The following is a 20,122-nucleotide window of genomic DNA, read 5'->3' on the forward strand; positions in this document are numbered from 1 at the left end:
CTTTTTTTCCTTGTCCCTTTTGATTTGATCTTTCACGGATTCAACGCCTGTGGCAAAGATGTTCTTCTGCTCCTTGAATCTTGGACTACTTGACATGTTCCCTCTAAACTTGCCAACGTCCTTAGAGAAACTGGGATCTTGAATGTTTCCGAACAACTGGTAAGAAGTGATCTTTGCCTGTTTGTCCACAAAACTGACCAGATCTGTGAATCTAGCTCTTCTGCCATTTTTTTCGTGTATTTCCCATGCAAATCCTCTCCACCTCTCTCTTAATTTGAAAGGAAGCTTGGAGATAATAGCCCGCATGCTAGTAGGGCTATCCATCTCCTCCATATATTCCACACTATCAACTGTATTGCAACAACCTGTGAGAAACACAGAAAACTCAGCAAGGGCTTCTCCATCCTCTGACTTGATCGTGGGCCATTTCAGAGCCTTTTCAATGTAGGCTGAGGCAATTGTGTATTCATTCCCAAAGTATTTGTTGAGGAGTTTCTTAGCTTCTGTGTAACCGTTGTCTGGCTGCATGTGCTGGCAACTGCGAACAAGCACCTTGGGCTGGCCGCTAGTGAACTGTTCAAGAAAATGGAGTCTATCTTTGTTGCTTTCAGTTCTATCCTCAATCCCATGTTCAAATGCTTTCATGAAAAACCCAAACTCCAGTGGGTCACCACTGAAAACTGGAATATTAAGTGGTGGGAGAGTAGACACTTTCTGTTGCTTTACCAGAAGTTCAGTGATTTCATTCTGACGCTGCATGACGCTAACCAAGTTTCCAAAGTCATTCTCTTTACTCTGGCTTGCAGGTGCTGACTCGTGTCCTGCATTATTCTGTTGCCGAGGTCTGACAACTCTTTCAGGGCTATGCAAGATGCTGTGTATTCTCTGTGGCGTGTCAGCTCCCTTGACCTGATAAGACTCACCATGAACGAAGCTTACATGATCACTTTCATCCTCAGCATGCATTGTGCCATGCAGATAAGCATTCATTCCATCACTAGGTCCAGCTGGTGTGCTACGAGCTGACTCATGCACATTAAGCACCTGCAGCTTTGCATTGGCCACTGCAATGGCGGTTTGCAATTCAAACCGCTCTTTCTTTGCCTTAAGTAGAGCTTCTTCTCTCTCAATGTCTTGTTTTTGTTTCAATGCTTCAGCACGTGCCAACAGTGCTGCACGTTCCGCTTCTACTTTAATCCTAACTGATGAGGTGGTGGAAGATACCAGAGAACCAGATTGACTATTAGGCATTTTCCTGGAAGTAACCATTGAGATGCTGTCTGAGGGACTAACCTCTGCGTCAAGCTTATCTGCTTCATCAGCTTGGTGCCTGATACTTTTCAACCAGCTCTCCACTTTTTTTACAAAATGCCGTAGGTCATTAAACTTTGGCTCAAACCACTGAATTTGAACTCTCATAGCGTCTTCCTCACACATTTGGGCTTCGACTTCCTTATTCAGTTCACAGAATTCCATCTTCACTTTTGTGAAATCAGTTGATATTTTTGCAGAGACTACTTGAGCATTTTCATTATCATCCATTAAAGCATCGATCTCTCTGATCATTCTGCCAAGATGTCCATACTTTGCTTTCCTAGCCCCTATTAGCTGGTTAAGCTTCTCCTCCATAGCCTTGACAGTAAGCTTTGATACCCTTTTTGGAAGGGTTTCCATTTCCACTTCCTCTTGTTCCATTTTAATGCTGTAGCTCTCAATACGTTTTAATTCCAATCCACTGACGTTACAAGTCTTTTCATTCAACCAGGTTAGCTAGCATGTATAGCAGTTTCAGTCCGAGTCATTTACTGACATAACTAACAGGCCTTGTTAGCCGACCGTTAGCGGGTTGCTAACGCATCGTTAGCACCTCGTTAGCACCTCGTTAGCGTAGTTTTTCGCCGTTTTTTTACGAGTTTTACGATCCGCTGACAAGCATTTTACTCAACTGTCCATGGAAGACAATAACAGTGCTTACTTGACATCCGTGGCGAGTATTTCTGTCCATCAGATTCCAAAACAAATCCAACAGACATCCAAGAAAGGTGGTTTCAACTTTCAATTCCTTGTGCATGAATCCACGGTGCTCCAATCATTCCCGAAAATCCAATCTTTTCACGGAGCAATTTTTCTGACTTAATGTAGTGGCAGCTTACTTTACCGTCCTTCTTGGCCACTTCTTGCAGGATGTAAAGGGTTCTGACTCGCGTAGACCACCATGAGCTATTGCAGGCTAAACTTGTCTTGTTAGCTGTACAAGGATGAGGCACGTCGCTCGTAGTTAAAGGTAGTTTTATTCTTCAATGTAAACAAAAGAAACAAACAAAGTCCTTGTGCAATAACTGTGGCTAAAACATTGACCTTCTGCTGGCTCTAATTTAAAAGTCTTTAATCTGCGGTCTTCTGCGTCAGACCAATTGTTGCTCCACATCCTGCTTCATCAAAACCTAACTAACACTGAAAACCTACTTAAAGGAGTCAACCAAATATTGGCCAATAGCAGGACAGAGTAGAGGAGCCTTTATCTTAATAGGGCAAAAACACACATTTGAAGCCCATTCTACTACATGACCAATTACCTTTACTAATTACCTATATTATGTGGTAAACATTCTAAAGGGCATAACACACATACTATTGCAATAAACATAAAATACAAAAAACTGTTAAGAATACAAACTGGCTCTTACACTGGGCGTTACCTGTTCTGGAAGTTGTCTGTGTTTTGATCTTATAACTTTAAGTCTTTCACAGATTGTTTTTACTTCATGAAAGTTAATTGCAACATTTTTGGTTGCCTGAAAAGGTTTCATTCAGCGTTCGATTGCCTTTAGCACCAACCTCTCATGTGCCTTCTGGTCGCGAGAAAATAACATGATTGTCGAACTCGAAGCTTCAAAACGGCAGTCCACAAACCAATGGGTGACGTCACCGTGACTGTTTACTTCCTATTTACAGTCTGGTAAAACCTTCATACTTATAAGTTGGATTTAGAGACATCTAGCGGAAAAGCTGCAGATTGCAACCAACTGAAACTACTCCCGTGTGCAAAGCTAGTAGGAAGAACTATGGAGGCTGACACAAAAACAAATGGCCCCATCTTGAGCCAGTGTTTGGTTTGTCTGTTTTGGGCTACTGTAGAAACCAGGCAGTTCAACATGGACAGTGAAGTATGTAGGTATAAACGGCTCATTCCAAGGTAATGAAAAACAACAATTCTTATTAATAAGTAGGTTGTTTAATGTGTAATAGTTTTCTCCCAATAGATCCCCTTAAATGCTACACACCGATCCTTTAATAGTATATCAAATTATCCTCATAACAATGTGTGCAAAAATTTCATAACTGCTGTGCTACTGTGTTATTTCAAACAGCAGAAGGAAAATTGAATACAGCTTAGATTTAACAAGGTGGGTGGAGAGCAGTTAGAAGCACATTTCCCCTACTACTGTGCAAACAAGACATGAAGCACGTGGACATGTATCAAGTAAAGTAGAGGCTAAAGAAATACAAATATCCCTTTAAATGTGCTTCTATAGCAGCAAACAGGTAAGAAAAACATTTTCACCAGGGACGAGAGTGCAAAGTGTTCAGAAAGCGTCTCTGATCTTGGACCTCCAGTTTTTGGCCCTTTCAAAGCCATTTTTGGCAGTCTTGAAGTCACTGACAGCCTGTTTGATTTCCTCCTCTGTAGTCATCACAAATGGACCTGAAGGACACACACACACGGGTAAGTGTTACATTACAGGTACTGATTAAGTTCCGTTTTTGACACAAGCATTTCTCTTGTGCAATGATTTGTTCCCAACTCAGAGGGAATAACACATGACGTACCCTGTTGTACCACTGGCTCTTTGATTGGTTCTCCAGCGATCAGCACAAAATGGGAATCTTCAGAGCCCTGAGGAGGAAATAAGAAGCATCGATGTCCTCATTGTCTTTGTGTGAAGTGGACACTTTCATTTGTAATTTTGAAATAAATGATCTGGACCCCTCGATAGGTCCCAAGAAAATCTGTACGGTCACAAGGTGAATAAAGAGAGAAAACAACATTTGTGTTACATAAAAGTTTAATATTTTTCCTTGTGAAATACTAAATATTTCCCCTCAAAAGGAGCCTCTAAAAACATTCATATTAAACAATCCGAGAAGAAAAAAAAACAACCTTTTTGATTGAACTCACAACAAAGGGAACCACAGTGTTGCTGGTGCATCAAAACCAGCTGAATAAAAGTGGAATGAATCCGATTGATTTGGGAGCAATAAAACAAACCGTGTTCTGACAATCTAGGTAAGCAAATAAAAAATTGGTAATGTTCAAACAATTCTTTTGGGTTTCTCAGTCTTGGGGAACTCCTTGACATTGTTTTTAGGCATTGACTTTTCAAAGCCCCCCCCCCCCCCCCCCTTTAAAGAGGGCATTACTGTACGGTCCTGAATGGTGGAATCAAACCAAAGCGTATTAAAAGGATTGAGGGAATACCTGAGAAGGTTATGAAGGATATTTAAAACAGAAGAAACAAAAAGGCAAGAACGTCAGTTAAATAACGTAGGGGCGACAGACGCACCACGCGCTTCAAATGGAGGCAGATTGCATGCCAAAGGTTAGCAGAGATGACTCCTTCAGGGAAAAGAGAACCAGGGAGACCAGAAATGATGTGGCGCATTTCTGTGAAGGGACAAGCTAACGAAGAGGGTGGAGGCTCAGCATGTTGGCAAGAAAGGGAAACAATGTAGCTCATTGTGGCCCACTGGGGATGAAGAGTGAGTCATCAAATCCTAACTGAACAGAGTATTTTCACAGTTTTGGGAAAAATATCGGCTACCACTGGTTTCGATACAGCAAACGGAAGTTTCTCACCTTATTTTCTGCTTTGACGCAGTCTCCGTCTCCAAACACTACGGTGTGATGAGGCTCCACCTTCTGCTGCTCTTCATCTGGGCCTTGAAAACCAGGAAAGTTCAGTTTTGTCCTTTAGGAAACACTGGAGCTCTTTATCTAAAACAGTTTTCAGTTTCCACTGAAATCTTATATTTTGATCGTCTACATTTCAACAGGACAACCATACCGTTCAATGGGACTCAGGTCTCATGATTTTCATACAATACACTGATGTCTTTATTTGTCATTAATTACCATAAATAAAGTATAAACTCACCACTTAATTTCCTCTGGCTGAAAACACCACAACACATTACTGTGAAATCTAGTGACGGTGAGACATGAATAAACATCTTATTTAAGAGGATTGATGAGGTTTGTGGTCTTTAAACTCTTTTTGATGAGTTTCTAGAACAAATGGGAATGACTTCTGGGAGAAACCGTCTCGTTTGGGGAAACAAAAACCTTGGTACAGTAGGATCAAAGTCTTGGTCTATTAAAAGGAAAATAAAGCGCAGCCAGTCCATTGGAATTACCCATTCAACTTGTCACCCAAAACTAGCTTCCTTGTTGCTTACGAGCCGACATGTGCATCGTTGGTAGTAGTAGTTTAATAGGGCCAGGCACCTGCATGTTTCAGACATTTTGACCCACTTCGTTTGCTCGCGGTGACGCACAGAGTACCGACGATAGACGCTAAGAAAGCCAGACACTTCCACTTGCGGTTGATTCATTCATCACTGCCAGCTGGTCCCGATTTGGCCGGATTACCTTAAAAGTTGGAGATTTAATCTTCGCAGGCAATTTCATCCTCTCTTGTCATCAAAACATCTGCCGGCAATTATGACCAGTCTGAGAGAGATCCTGCAGTGCAACGATGGAGTACTCAAATCTTGAAATGTTAAAAAAATTCTGACTGAAAACCGGTTTCAACAAACCAACAAAGCCTCTGAAAATGAGGTTCTTTCTCATGCGAGGGGAATTCCCTGATCCTACAATAATCGACCATTAGGCAGGACATGCAGTACTTCACAGTATAACGTCAAACAGCATTAGTGATACAACGGGGCGTAGTTATAACGTGTGGGTAAGGTGATTGATATGAAGCCAAGATGGTCGTATTTTATGCACAGTAGCACGAACACTTTTTCCAGTGATGTTGCATTCTGACGTAAGTGGAGTGGTCTACAGTATGAATCCGTCAGGCTTTAAAGTGGAACACATGGTTCTTTTGGCTGGACGTAGTAGGGAAGTTGCGATTGGACGGAGATCACACACATATTTGTAACGTAGATATGGCAGCAGGAAGAGCAGAGGGGAGAGTGAAGGAGTGATCAAACAGACTGAAAAGAGCACACATACCCAACTAGAAAAATAATGGTAGTACTATACAGGAGGAGAAATCACTAAGAATCTGTACTGGACTATACGAGACTGGCAATAAAAGAAATGGGACTTTTGGGGAGAACATTAACCAGACAAAACTCACCGACATGAACGGATCCTGATAGAGTGTAGATGAATGTAGTCCATCCTGTCAAACACAATATTCATTTTAAAGTCTTTGTGTAAAAAGGTTTTTGGTTAACCATTTCTCTGCTCTTAAACCTGCAATAAAAGTGTTGGCCACTTGCAGGCAGCAGAAACAAGTTGTGAGCACAATAATTGACATCTTTAAACCTATTTACACACCCAGCAGTTATGGAGGAACATTACCACAGTGCTGCTGTTGTTTGAACCCGCTAGCCAACTAGCCAACTGTCTTTCTGCCATTTGATGCTTAGCAGGCAGCATACAGTGGGCTTTTAGAGCCTTTCCTCTTTGTTTTTTGTACAGATTAAACAGACGAGAAATTACATAATTGGTGAGCTTTAGAGATGCTGCTAAGTGGATTTTGTTTCCTTTGGACAGAGCCAGGCAAGCAGCCCCCCGCTTCCAGACTTTGTGCTAAGCAAACCGGTTGCTCCTGCTGTCATATTTTATGGAAGAGGTATTTATCTTCTCATCAAACTATGAGAGAAATCAAATTAACATATTTCCCAAAACGTCAAACTACTGCTTAAGAGAAAAATGAAAGTTCAAACTACCCCTGAAACTTTAACATCAGAAGAGATAAGACAATATTTAGCCCAGCTTATACTTTCTACATCTGCATGGCCACAAATCTTCATGATTTACATTTTTCATCTGCAGAGCATTCACGGCAACAAACGCGTCCCTCTATAACTTGGAACCGTTTGACCATATTATCACAGATCAGAACAAAGTTGATGATCTAATTCAAATATTTCCCCTTTTCCTCGTGTTGTAAAGCCCTTTCCCTGCTCGTGTCTCTCTCACTCGGTTAATGTAAAATGCTGAGCCGTCGTGTCCAAAAACAGCTTTACAGTCCGAGAGGTGTTTCTTGTTACTGTTGATGTCTGCTTATAACATTGTGTACACATTTCTCAAGCGCACACCTAGTGTGAACCTTGTGTTTCATGACCAAAATCCTTCAGAATGCAACCTGTAAAATGCTCAAAACAATACTCTTACTATTAACAGTGGGGTGAAATATTTTATTTCAAATTACTGTGGATGGTCACTAGGATGTTTGAGATAAATAAATACTCCCCCTCAGTGTGTTGAATTTAGCAAGTATGAGTCTTTTTAATCATTAATTTACCTTTTAATTTGCAAAATCGTGTGTGATTACTTGATTAAAAAGTCCCATTTCACCAAAAAACTAATCTTATAAGAAAAAAGGTTTTACATTTCCATGTTGTCACTCATTCAGTTTCCTGGCACAAGGGGACAATATTCAATAACGTGAGCGGTAAACAGGGTCGTCTCATGGAAAGGACACTTAACCTCAGTAACCACAACATGAAGAACCATGAGATGCGGTTGTGCAAGTGTCCTTACAGAGCACTTACAGGCATTTGGGGTATTAACAAAGCCTCTATAGACACACTGGTGCATTTAAAAAAATCTCCTACCTGGGGGCACTGGCTGCACATACAGGGCACCGGTCTGCAGTATGAAGTCCAGGTACAAGGTCGGTGTCCTTGTGTAGACCTTAGACTATGAGAGGGAAAACAACAGGTTTACTTTCTTCAACACACACGCTTCAAATAAGATTTATGAAACACTCATTCAATCTTATAAATAGTGGATCCACTGAAGGTCTCAAGTCATTTCTTAATAACTTGAGAACCCTCTGCACTGCTGCTCAAATGGGTTGGAATAATAAGTTTAAGTTGTTTTGTTGCTACCCACATAATCCACAATCTGCTAAGAATTACAGGGTTTTTCCAGATACAAAGCACAAAGCCCATTAGTTCCATGGCTTAAACGTCATGCACTAGTCAGCTTTGTATACCAATGTCTGTTTTGTATTTATACATCGTGAGTGAAATGTATGAGATGACCTTTAAGAAACTCAGCATTGAGCCTTTGCAAAAAGGAAACAAGCTTGAGAAAGTGAACAAAGTTAAGGAAATGAAACCTGCATTTTACAAGAGTTAGTTCCTGTTTTACGGCCATCTATTACAATACAATAAATACAGGACAGTATGTTTACAGACTTCGCACAACTAAGCAGTGTAGGGCAAGTTACTTGAAATTTTGGAAAGACAAGATTCAAATCTTTGTTGGCTAGGTCTCACTGTCACAGGCTCAAATAGCATCAACACATGACAGGACAACAGCGGATCACAGCAGTTACAATAGCTATGTCAAAATACATTACATCAGACAGTTTGTTATAATAACGTAACAATGTATCAAGTGACAATGGGACAGTGAAATGGGTCGCTTGCAGTGATGAAGCTATATAATCTCCTGAATATTTTCCACCTGCAACTTTAGCTTCACTCTCTCTGGGTTTTTTCAGCCACAGCAGGCAGCTTTTCTTCTTCAAATAGCTCTTAAATCACACTGCACTACCTGCATCAAACAGCTGACAGCCACAATTACAGACTAGCTGGTGAACAAAGTAGAGCGTTGAGATATTTCTCTCAGAAGTTGGTGGAGACCAAAACCGAGCTAAAAGAGTGAATATTGGACTCCCACCGGGTGGCCACAAAGCCACATCAATGATAATGTTGATCCATAACTGCTGGATGTCTAAATAAACAGTTTGCCTTATCAACTTAAAAGTTAATGATATGCTGTGTTCAAATTGTTTACGCTTCCCTCGAGAGAGGCCAAAAAGGTTTCCCTAGGTTTTTAATCCTACATACAGGGGCTTTACAAATACAGTTTCAAATAAAACAAACTTTAGAAAGAATACAATAACTAAAGTAAGACTTTTAGAGGAGGAGGAGGCTACTTGTGTTCAATGACCTCTGTTAAACCCAGAAGTTTTAATGCTCGACCAGTCTCTCATGCCCTGCAGTGACACAAAATTCAAACCACACTTTACTCACTCTCAGCCTCTTTAGGCCGAAATTCATCATCTGCCCTCACTTCAGTCTCTACTCCTACTACCAACGTTCACAAGTGTAATACAAGTTCACATGCACGTCATTGTAATTTTTTCCTTTTTGCCTCGAGCATCCACCAAATGCACAATTACGATGAGTTCAACGGCGAGTAGGAAAATAAACATGACAATCATTTTCAAAGCTCTCTTCTCTCTGTGGCTTGATTTAATGATGCTGCAGTGACATCACAACGCTGTGGCACACACACGTGCGCGCGCGCGCACACACACACACACACACACACACACACACACACACACACACACACACACACACACACACACACACACACACACACACACACACACACACACACACACACACACCTTTGCGCCTAAAGCTTCTCCAGATATCACAGCGACTGTAACTCCTCCCTGGCTGGGTTTGGGGATCTCTGAGCCTTTAAGCTCCTGGTACGCCGGTTCCACCATCTTGTCTCGACTTGGCAGGTTCACCCACAGCTGTAAGCCCACCACGGGCTCCTCTGACACGGGCATCTCAGCATGGACCACCCCCTGTCCTGCAGTCATCCACTGGTGGACAATGAGTCATATTTCAAATATACCAAAGACACAATCACACACACACACGCTGAGGCTGTTTACTATTTGTATTGTGTTCATTTTTGTATAAGAACCAGAGGTGGGAAGGGTTTTATTAGCTGTGCATGCGGCGAGGCAATGCCGGTTATTTGGCTGATCCACCCTTCTATAAACATAATCACGTTAACCTTTAAAACACATTTCCAGCAGTATTATACATAATATGCTATAATATGCAAAAACTCCAGTTTGGACTTCAAAGTGATTTTCAATCAAATATAGATATATTCATCCAATAGGCTTCTGAATATAATAATATCATAAATACTTTCTTAAACGTGTGAGCTGGTTTCAAGTAGCGATTTAAAACAAACTGCATGAAAATAAGTTCAGTTCAACAGCTTCTTCTCCTTTAGTCCAGCTGGAAATCTTCTCTCAAAACTAAATCAGCTGACCTTCGAGTATTCATCCGTGCCTAGTCATCATGTGGTTTGGTACATTTTATTGTGTTGTGCTGGATATTTACTGGATAATAAAACATGCAGAATACAACAGAGAATAAACCAGAAAACAAAAGCAGCACAGATATGTGCGGCGTTTAAAACTACATTAATGTGCGGCTCAAATTAAATCCAAAACATTTTGCGATAAAACTGTTGTACAGTCCAACTTAAGCTGCCAGTTTGGGTACATAAAGTCCTGATAAAGAATGTTGTAGATTTTCATTAATTTAAAACTATGATACAGCATGCAATATAATTATGCTCATACCAATGGGTAACTAAGTAACAATTTGTTTTTTTTTCTAAAATGGATACATATAGATGTCACATTTATTGAAACTTTAACATTTTCTGTTGGCTTTCCGTCTTCACCGCTTTCTTTACTGCTTTATTCTGAGACAGGGTTGGAGCTTTCCCTAAAGCACAGGCAGGCAGCTGTTTGAGCATCTGCAGCTCCAACAGGATGTCCTATCTGAGGCTATGTATGGTGCACATGGTAGGTTACAGCAAATTCAGCTGAACTGACTGAACCTCTGCTGCAGATTGAAGCCGAGTCAGCAGCCTGTGTGCAACTTTACTACTTTAAAAACACAGGAAACAACCCACAGGGCATGATATCCAATTAGAGGGAGTAAATAATGCATATGCCAATCGGCTTGAGTCTCTCTGCTCTTGTAGTTTCATTCACGTAAATAACGAGAACCGACTGCTTCTAGTTTACTGATAATGATCACACGGTTAGATAACACAACTAAGAACCAAAAAGAAAACGTTCATTTTATTTCTCTATTTAGCCATTTTATTAGTGGCAAAGTTAAAAGGAATAGTTTGACATTTTGCAAAATACGCTTATTTAATTTCTTGCATAGAGACTGATCCCATCTCATGTTAAATATGAAGCTACAGTCAGCCGCTGGTTAGCATATTTTAGCACAAGGAGTGGAAACAGCTAGCTAAGAGTCTGTAGCTTAAGCGGTGTTAATCTATTCATCTAACTCTTGGCAAGAAAAAAAAGAAAAGAAAAAAAAAAAAAGTTAAGCATTACTTGCAGATCTCCAGCTTCCAGTCGCCCCAAATGTCCACAGAAGTCTTCATGGGCTATGATTCCCTCTAAAACATAGGTTACCTGTTTAAAGAAAGAAAGACACACATATAGAGCCTCATATAGATCACTTAAGTTATATTTCAAAACAAAATTTAGAGAACTGGGGCATTTTTGCAATACATTTCACCTCGTTTAAGCCTTATATTTTGACCACTTTTTTGACATCAAGTGATGACTATGCATTCAGTGAAATATAACGGTCCAGGTTTAATTAACTCAGTCCTATAAACGAGTGCTACCTCGACACTAAAAGCGCGTGTGCGCTCATTTCCCGGGCACAGTGGTCAGACTGGACAGGAAGAGAAGTGCTGAGTGATGGGTCACGGGTTCAAAGGTGAACATCTGTGTAAGGGAGGAAAGTTTGGGCCCCTGCAGTGAGCTGCCTGTGATCTGTCTCCACAGCTGTGTGATTTCAAAAGTCATGCGAGTGCGAGCAAACACACCTGCTGAAAGGCATGCTGGGAGTGTAGCCTAGTCGGTCCACCCGCACCAGGAGATTCAAGTTGCATCTGCCAACTCAAATACTCTTGGGAGGAACGTCCATCTGAGGACAATATCTGGGTTTTATTAAAGTTTGGCCTTAAAGATACAGCCTGACAAATTCCTCAATGAGGTGAAAGTATTACTGCTAACGCAGAGTACAGAGCTGCATAATAAAAAACAGAAAACATGACAAGCTTGTGATGAATTCAATATGCAACAACAAACAAAGTGATACTTTTATTCATGAAGCCATTTTAAAAACATGCCAATCACTAAGTGGTTCAGCCTTAAGAGTAAACTATATTTTCCATTCCTTGAAAAGTGAATTAAATCTGATATTCTCCCACTTTATTTATAGATGCAGAGCAGAAACCAGGTAAGTGCAGGCAAAAGTCAAAAAGGCTGTCCATTTCTAAAGATGCATTGTAATGAAAAACTAAGTGATTAGTCCATACGACACTTACTGCAAATATTCTGTGACCATTTACTGTCCAGACCCATGCTCAAATGTCATTTTCCTAAAAGCAGCATAAATGTATTTGGCCATTAGAGCAGGGAAACATTAAAGCATATCAGGAGCAACGCTATTATTCATTTGGAGTCGCGTTTGTCCATGTGATGAATGCAGCTGTTAAATGTTCCACCGTGTTCACCAGCTATTCTCGGAGTCGTTCTGCTTTTTGGTGCTGGGCAGGTAGTGTACTGGTAATGTATTAAGAGTATTTGGGCTGAAAATAGCTGCCAGTGAATGAATCAAAACAGTATAGTTGAGGGCAAGAGGTGCTAGGTGCTAAAACTCTCGGCAGAGCTGCAAGGAAACAGCAGGTTTGGCTGATATTTCTCTGTGGGTTCATCACTACATGCAGCATTTAGTGCAGCTTTAAAGTCAAATTGATCCAAATAAATCTGTTAAAACCAGAGTTTAAACATTAGATATTGAAAGGTTGGGGAAAAATAAGTTTTACTCAAAATAGCTGTAACTTTATTTGTAAATCATTCAGTTTTTAAATTGACCGTCCATCAAGTGCAAACGGTGATGGCAAATTTCCATCACACTTTAGCTCAAATGATATCTTAAAATAGTTTAATTTCTCCGGCAAACAGTCCCAAAAAGACCAAAATTAAATTTAAGTTTTCTCAATTGTCATCTTGACATTAGCTACATCTGTTAATTAAATAAGCGATAATTCATTTCAAATAAATGACAAAATGCAAGGAAGGAAGGATGGAATTAAAAACAGGGGGGCAGCTGTAGATTCCAAACTGTCCTGAATGAGTAGGTTTTAAATACGTTTGTGTCAACACAGAAGCAACGTCTACTTTGTTAAAATGATCATAGACTGGAGTGAAATACTGCATTACAAATGTAAATTAGAGCTTATATTTTAATATGTATATACAAGAGGCTACTGCAGTATTGTGATCACATTTTGTGACCTCCGTGTTCAGACAAACTGGGACAGTAAACTTGTCAGTAACTTTGATGGAGACAGAATACATTCATTTCAAATGCCAAAAAGAATAAAACAGATGCATCAGAAGGCGGGACAATTCCCCTTTCAAAATAGGGGACGTTTTAGTGAGTGGCCATGATGGACATTTGTTAAAGCTTTCTGGGCTCAACTTGAGCTCATGCAAACTAAACAGAACCAGCAGATATATCTCTGGCTTTCTGTGTGATCTTTTTAATACCATTACCCTAAATCAACATGTGGGGAAGGCAGAGTGGTACTGTAGCGGTCTGCATACTGTCACCATCTTGTGATCAAAGTACGAATTTCACCCCTCAGTGAAACCTGTTGGTCCTGTGCTTCAGTTCTCTTTTTTTAGTCATTTGCCAGCTGAGCACCTTTATATGGTTTTGAGGTATTAATGGGGAATTTTACTTTTTTTATGGTCAGGAAAGTTCTGCTATAGTTAGATCATTTGTGGTGAGTAATATCCTGTGCCGAGTCTTGAAATAAATAAAGAATGAGGTTGAAAACATTCCGATGTTGCTGCTTTGCACTGAAATATGGAAAATACTGTTTCACCCATTAATGTGTGGAGATCAAAGATTACATTTTTTACAAACATTATGTAAAGACAGTTTTTTTTTTATTGTAATTTACAATTACTGTCATTGATTAATCTGCAGATTATTGATTCATTAAGTGTCAAAATTATCCTAAAACCATATGTATTCAGTGTATATCAAAGAAGAGCAGCACATTCTCACAGATGAGAAGCTGAACCTGATAAATCATGTCAAATACATTTTTATTTATTAAGCCCAATATCACAAAATAGCCACAAGGGTCTTTACACTGTAAAATCTGTGATTGGCTTTAATTCATATTCAAATAAAAAATAGTAACCAAAACATAATAAAAAATTGAATGAAAACAACAAATGTCATTGTATTAATAAACTGCAAATCTCTAAGTACAATCTAATTGTATTTCACCAGGAACATAAAAGACTCATTTTACTCATTGAGAAGTCTTTGATTTTAATCAGCTTACACATCAACCTATGGTATTTTGCTCCAGATGGACATCAATCAGCAATCATCTGCCACCATCAGGGACAAGGGCTGCTGTTCTCCCAAAGGTAAGACATTTACCTACTATTATTAGGTAAAAAACTGTTTATAACCAAGCTGCTGCTGCAGTTGAACATAGTTTTGCTCTCTTTAAGCTACAAAACATGCCAACTTTACTGCGCTGTAAATCAAAATGAAGCTAGTGATTCAAAATCAGTCAGTCTGCATCGTCTTTGATTCTACTAAAAACGTAGCAAGGACTGAAAAAGTGATCGGCTCAATGTTGTCATTTCATGTTACTTTCCCAAGAATACTGTATAAAGTGCCCTTTTAAGATACCAGCCAATTTACTTTGACCAATTATCCTGGCCTCAGCCCGAGCTGCCGCCTTAACACTCAAGTATCTTTCTGTTAAAAGCAGCAGCATTTTCAGCTTTCGTACATTCTGTTCGGTTTTGTCTTGTTAACGTTCACTTTCATGTCTCTGTTCTCAGTACATGAGGCCACTGAAGGAGATTCAGATGTAATTACCGCCCTACTTCAGTGTAGTGTTTCTGTTAAAAGCAGCAGCATTTTCAGCTTTCGTACATTCTGTTCGGTTTTGTCTTGTTAACGTTCACTTTCATGTCTCTGTTCTCAGTACATGAGGCCACTGAAGGAGATTCAGATGTAATTACCGCCCTACTTCAGTGTAGTGTATGCTTTTAGACAGGGGTTGCAGCTCATGCTGACTGATTACACCGAGCTGCTTTTGAACGGAGGTCTTACAATTATATAAAATTATGAACATTCATTAAATTTGAGGCTCTAAAGCTGGTTTGATTATTTGCTCTTCAGATGCAGGATGAGTTTCACAGAATCACAACGATGCAGCTTGAATCAAAGTTAATGTCCAAGCTGGACGAATTCACTCCCAGGCTGCTGAACCTTCTCCACGTCAAGAGCAGAACCTTGGGGCTGAGGGTGCAGGCTATCCTGCTCTACTTTCATCTACAGGAGGTAATGTTAGCCTGAGATTCTCTCCACAAAAACAGTCTGAAATAATTGCCTGTGTTTGCACTCAGTGACCACTTTATTATACAAGTTTAGAATGTTCAGATGTGTACATATAAATATATATTCAATTCATTCAAAATGATCTTATATGTTCACTTATAGGTCAGTTAACATGCATGTCGTGGTCAGAATATTAGAAATGCCTCCAAATAGTTTATTACAATATTTCAACACTAATGACCTCAATGCTATAACCAGTGTGCAAAATAATTAAAGTGACAAATAATGTTTACTTTTGTCATTTCAGGCCACAAGCAATCCAAGCATCGACACGACAAGATGTTAGATTCTGTGTTTGAGGAATCTACAGATCAACTATTAAAAGAGTATGACATCAGTAGATCAAATCACAAAATACAATCATTACTACTGAGTTTTGTTGTGTCATTTGTTGCCTCTAATAGGATCTTTCCACAGCAGCCAATCTGACCTAGCACATGATGATGTGAAAATGTCAGGACAGGGTTTTGTTGTCTCTTTTAGCCACTTGTTAGCAAGCGCCTTTTTAGAGGTATATTTATTTAGAACAACATGTTAAAGTATCTTAAGCTTGTGTTAACTACAGACTTTATTTCAAACCCATTAAAAGAACTATTTACTTGTAAGTGTAAAAGAATGTTTTGTCTTTCAGGACCCACTCCTGCACAGCTCTGTTTGGGAAGAACGTTCTTGTTAGCTGTACAGTCTGAAATACCCAATGTTCTTGCTATGTCAGGGTGCTGATGAAGACAGTGTGTTGCAGGACCTTGTTGTAGAAAGAATGAAAATCTACAACATCATGACACATCAGAGGGTCCTGATAACATCGGTATCATGACAAAGGGCATGAAAGTTCTGACTGCTCTGGGTAACTTTCCAAGGACTTTATCCATGCTCGTTGGATGGGCATATGCAGTGAATCTTATATCCCAAGGAGCTCAGGTACATGCTTGAGGTCTTTCACAAACTCCTCCTCGAGCTAAACTTTTTAAAAGTGGCCCCAAAAGTGGACAGCCTCACGTATAAGCTATGCCAGTATTGCCATTGTGAAATGTACTATATCCCTATTGTAAACAAACATTGTTACTATCTTTGATTTCTTTCATCCCCTCTTTACTCTTTTGTTGTATTTTGGCATTTTGCACTGAGGATGTTGGATAAATATGTATAAACAAGGAACTGAAATAAATGTTTACCTGCTGTACTTTATGCATGGTGATCAAATTAAACTGTGGCACCAAGAAGTCATGATATTGGGTTGATTAGACTTAGAAAAATGATGGCAACAAAGTGACAATAATATTATTGAATAGATTTAATGTCTTGTGATACTGACTTAAACTTATAGTGAAAGAATTAAGTTATACGAATATCAACGTAAATGTGTTTAATTAAGCAGAAATGTGTTCAAATATGAGTAATTTATTTTATTAAGTGAATCCAAATCACATTTATCCAGATATTTAGAAAGCTTATATTAATTTCACTCAAATAATCAGTAAATACAAATCAAGTTCACCCAGATATTGAGTAAATTAAAATTACTTTGGCTCAGATTCTTAGTAAATATAAATCAGTTTTGCTTGAGAAATTGATTTGGATTTACTTATTTTTTTAGATTTAGTTCATTTATTCAATATTTTTCAATCAAATTTGTAGAACTTAAAATCTATTAAATTATATTAGGTGTCACTTTGTTGCCATTTTTTTTTTTTTAGTGTGTATAATCTCTGGTAAATTTCTGTATCATCTAAACTAAAATGTGTTTTTTTACAAAAAGTGTTAATATTGATGACGTGTTACACAACTGATCAGTGGCCTGTATGTAAAGAAAAAACCAGACACCACGGAAACCGTTCAGTCAGGTGAATAAAAGCATTACGACCTGGAGAGTTTGATACAAGGACAAAAGATTAGCGTTTCCCCCATTTACTCTGACTTAAAACTGAACGGTACATGCCCCCAACTTTATCATCAGGTGAGCTACCAAGGCTCCCCAACTTTTCGTCGTATCTAATATTTTCTGCTACACTAAATAGCTTGAAACGCCTAAATGTAATTGAATTATTAAATTGTAAACAAATATTCTTACGGTCTCAAATCCTCTGTGAGGATGGTCTGGAAAACCTGCCGGCTTGCTCACTCTGAACTCATCCAGCATCAGGAAAGGATCGAGGTTTCTCAGCTGGAATTAAAATATTTATGGTATTGCATAAATTAGTTTTTTGTAAAAAAAAACTAAAAAAACTTTACTGTCGATCTCCATTAACTCTGAGATGCTGACCTCCTTTCTACCGATGCTCCTACGGACATGAGCGCCGACTCCCTCCGACTGTTCCACACTGAGAACTGTCCTTTCCACCTTCCTCACATTCATTGTGCTGGTACAGGATTCACTAGTCACTGCAGAAACATAATACACTTAATAAAATACAGTACGCTTTTATTAACGACAGACAAGAAAATAAGGTAGTCATGGACATAATGAAAAATATTTTGTTTTAAAGCAACAAATCCATGTTGTGTTTTTCTTGTGCACAATGAGATTAAAAAAAGCTAAACAACTTGTCTGACAATCAAATGTCTTTAAATATTCAACACCAGAGTAAAGAGTATCATTTGAAATTGCTGTTGACAAGTACATTGATCAAGCCATTTATCACTGTTAGTCTTTTAATATGCTTCATATGTCACAGAAAATGTACATCTATCATCCTCTTCCTCACTGACACTAATGAAGTGTAACCAGTTTCCAAGCATGCAGTGGGTATAAGGCAGGGTAACAGTCAACTTGTCTCTCCATCATTTCTTTAACATCTCAAATAGTCTATACATTTGCGTTCTCAAAGCAAAGTTGGATCTTAAATGCATTTCGACCTTTAAATTAATTATCACGGTTTCTTTATAAAAGTAGATCTTGTAAAAAGAATAACATGCAAAGCTTTAATGGGAAAATTCCCAAATCAAATAGTGCAAACATGACAAATAACCGGAAATGTCAAGCAATCACAGGGGCTTCCCGGTTTCAAAAATACTCTTCCTAGCATATGAGGAGGCTCACAGCTGCGAGTGCATCAGCTGACGATCAGCTGATCTGATCAGCTGATCTCAGAGCTGCTGCCGCCAACGGCTTCGTCTCACAACTTTCCCCATACAGGACTGTCTCAGAAAATTAGAATATTGTGATAAAGTTCTTTATTTTGTGTAATGCAATTTAAAAAAACAAAAATGTCATGCATTCTGGATTCATTACAAATCAACTGAAATATTGCAAGCCTTTTATTCTTTTAATATTGCTGATTATGGCTTACAGCTTAAGAAAACTCAAATATCCTATCTCTAAATATTAGAATATCATGAAAAAGTATACTAGTAGGGTATTCAACTAATCACTTGAATCGTCTAAACTCGAAACACCTGCAAGGGTTTCCTGAGCCTTGAAAAACACTCAGCTTGGTTCAGTAAACTAAATCACACGTATGGGGATTATCACAATATTCTAATTTTCTGAGACAGTACTGTACATTCATTTCCATCATCACCTCTGTCCCGGACGATCCCCGCTCCTAGTGCATGATCATCCTTATATTTTCTCAAAACTGCAGAGTGCCAGATTAATAACTATTCATTACAGGCCCGTGTTCATTCGATATCAGTCAGCTACTACAGCTTTAATTTCTTCCGGTTTGAGGGGGCGTTCACGTCAATTTGCCAAATCGGTAGTTCATTTTCCAATTATTCCGACACCACGTGAATGCAGCACAAATACCCCACCCAACTGTTTTTGTAACGTTTAAGGATGCGTTTTACTGTTGAAATGCAATCGTGACGGGTTTTGTCATGTGGGTTGGCACGTAGCTGGTGACCCGTCTTCTCACTGCTGACAGACACGGAGTCAATTGGCGGTAGAGGTACAGACCTACCGGGACCGACCCACTAACGACTCCTACCCGGCACGAATCACTCCTGTGTTTAACATTCAGTTCAACGGTAAACCGCATTGTTAACAAACCCACCTACCCCAAATAAGAACAGTCACGACGCTGTTCTGTAATACAATGTTTAAGTCGACATCAGAATGACCGCCGGGTTGTTGTGACTGCAGCCCCGTTCACCTGCTCAGGTAGGATGCAATAAAGGAGCTATGGGGTTTCACACATGCGCAGTGTAAGTGGAGCCAGAATTTGAGAGGGTCACAGCAGAAGGCGCTATAAATAAGTTATGAGTTTACTCAGGGTCTCTTGGGTTGTGCGCGACCTTACAGAACTTTTTGGTTACGCTCGTGCGCAAGTATTGTACCCCTAGGATATGACATGTGGCATTTCTTTTAATTATCCTTGGCTACAACGCGGAAGTCAGGAGGCGTGGTTAAAGACATTCCCACAGTGTGAAAAGAGGTGCAAGTAGCTAGGAGTAAGGAGCATTAGAATTAGCCTACTTAAGTTTCTATTTTTAAAAATATAAAAACACAATCCACAATCTTAATGTGACCCAAAGTTCACAGGGCTTACGCTGCTAGTCAACTTAATTTATAAGCCTACAGCACAAAATCAGATCGTCTCACGGGACTTTATAATATGAACAT

The 20,122-nt window shown here is 39.4% G+C and overlaps 1 protein-coding gene across 2 annotated transcripts; it reads right to left on the minus strand.

Annotated features, from left to right (window-relative positions):
- Nucleotides 1–2,369: 2,369 nt before the first annotated feature.
- Nucleotides 2,370–19,665, minus strand: pir (pirin). 2 transcript variants are annotated; one of them, XM_079166414.1, is made up of 10 exons: nucleotides 19,558–19,665; nucleotides 17,822–17,940; nucleotides 17,630–17,722; nucleotides 11,436–11,516; nucleotides 9,672–9,878; nucleotides 7,858–7,942; nucleotides 6,369–6,413; nucleotides 4,859–4,941; nucleotides 3,832–3,898; nucleotides 2,370–3,706 (listed from the first exon to the last, which is right to left on the minus strand). In XM_079166414.1, exons 2-10 carry the CDS (start codon nucleotides 17,912–17,914, stop codon nucleotides 3,588–3,590), a joined length of 873 nt encoding a protein of 290 aa, XP_079022540.1. In that variant the 5' UTR covers nucleotides 17,915–17,940; nucleotides 19,558–19,665; the 3' UTR covers nucleotides 2,370–3,587. The 2 variants fall into 2 exon arrangements, with proteins under 2 accessions (XP_079022540.1, XP_079022541.1); XM_079166415.1 differs by lacking the exon at nucleotides 19,558–19,665 and adding an exon at nucleotides 19,080–19,251.
- Nucleotides 19,666–20,122: the final 457 nt, after the last annotated feature.

This window comes from Pholis gunnellus, assembly GCF_910591455.1.
Source record: "Pholis gunnellus genome assembly, chromosome: 1".
NCBI lineage: Eukaryota > Metazoa > Chordata > Actinopteri > Perciformes > Pholidae > Pholis > Pholis gunnellus.

Excerpts from the sequence above, each read along its gene's own strand:
- pir (XM_079166414.1), bottom strand. The coding sequence starts at position 17,914 with ATGAATGTGAGGAAGGTGGAAAGGACAGTTCTCAGTGTGGAACAGTCG. Across the intron at positions 9,879-11,435 it reads TGGAAGCTGGAGATCTGCAA|TGGATGACTGCAGGACAGGG; the intron begins GTAATGCTTAAC and ends ATTGTCCACCAG. Across the intron at positions 3,707-3,831 it reads AGAGCCAGTGGTACAACAGG|GTCCATTTGTGATGACTACA; the intron begins GTACGTCATGTG and ends TGTGTCCTTCAG.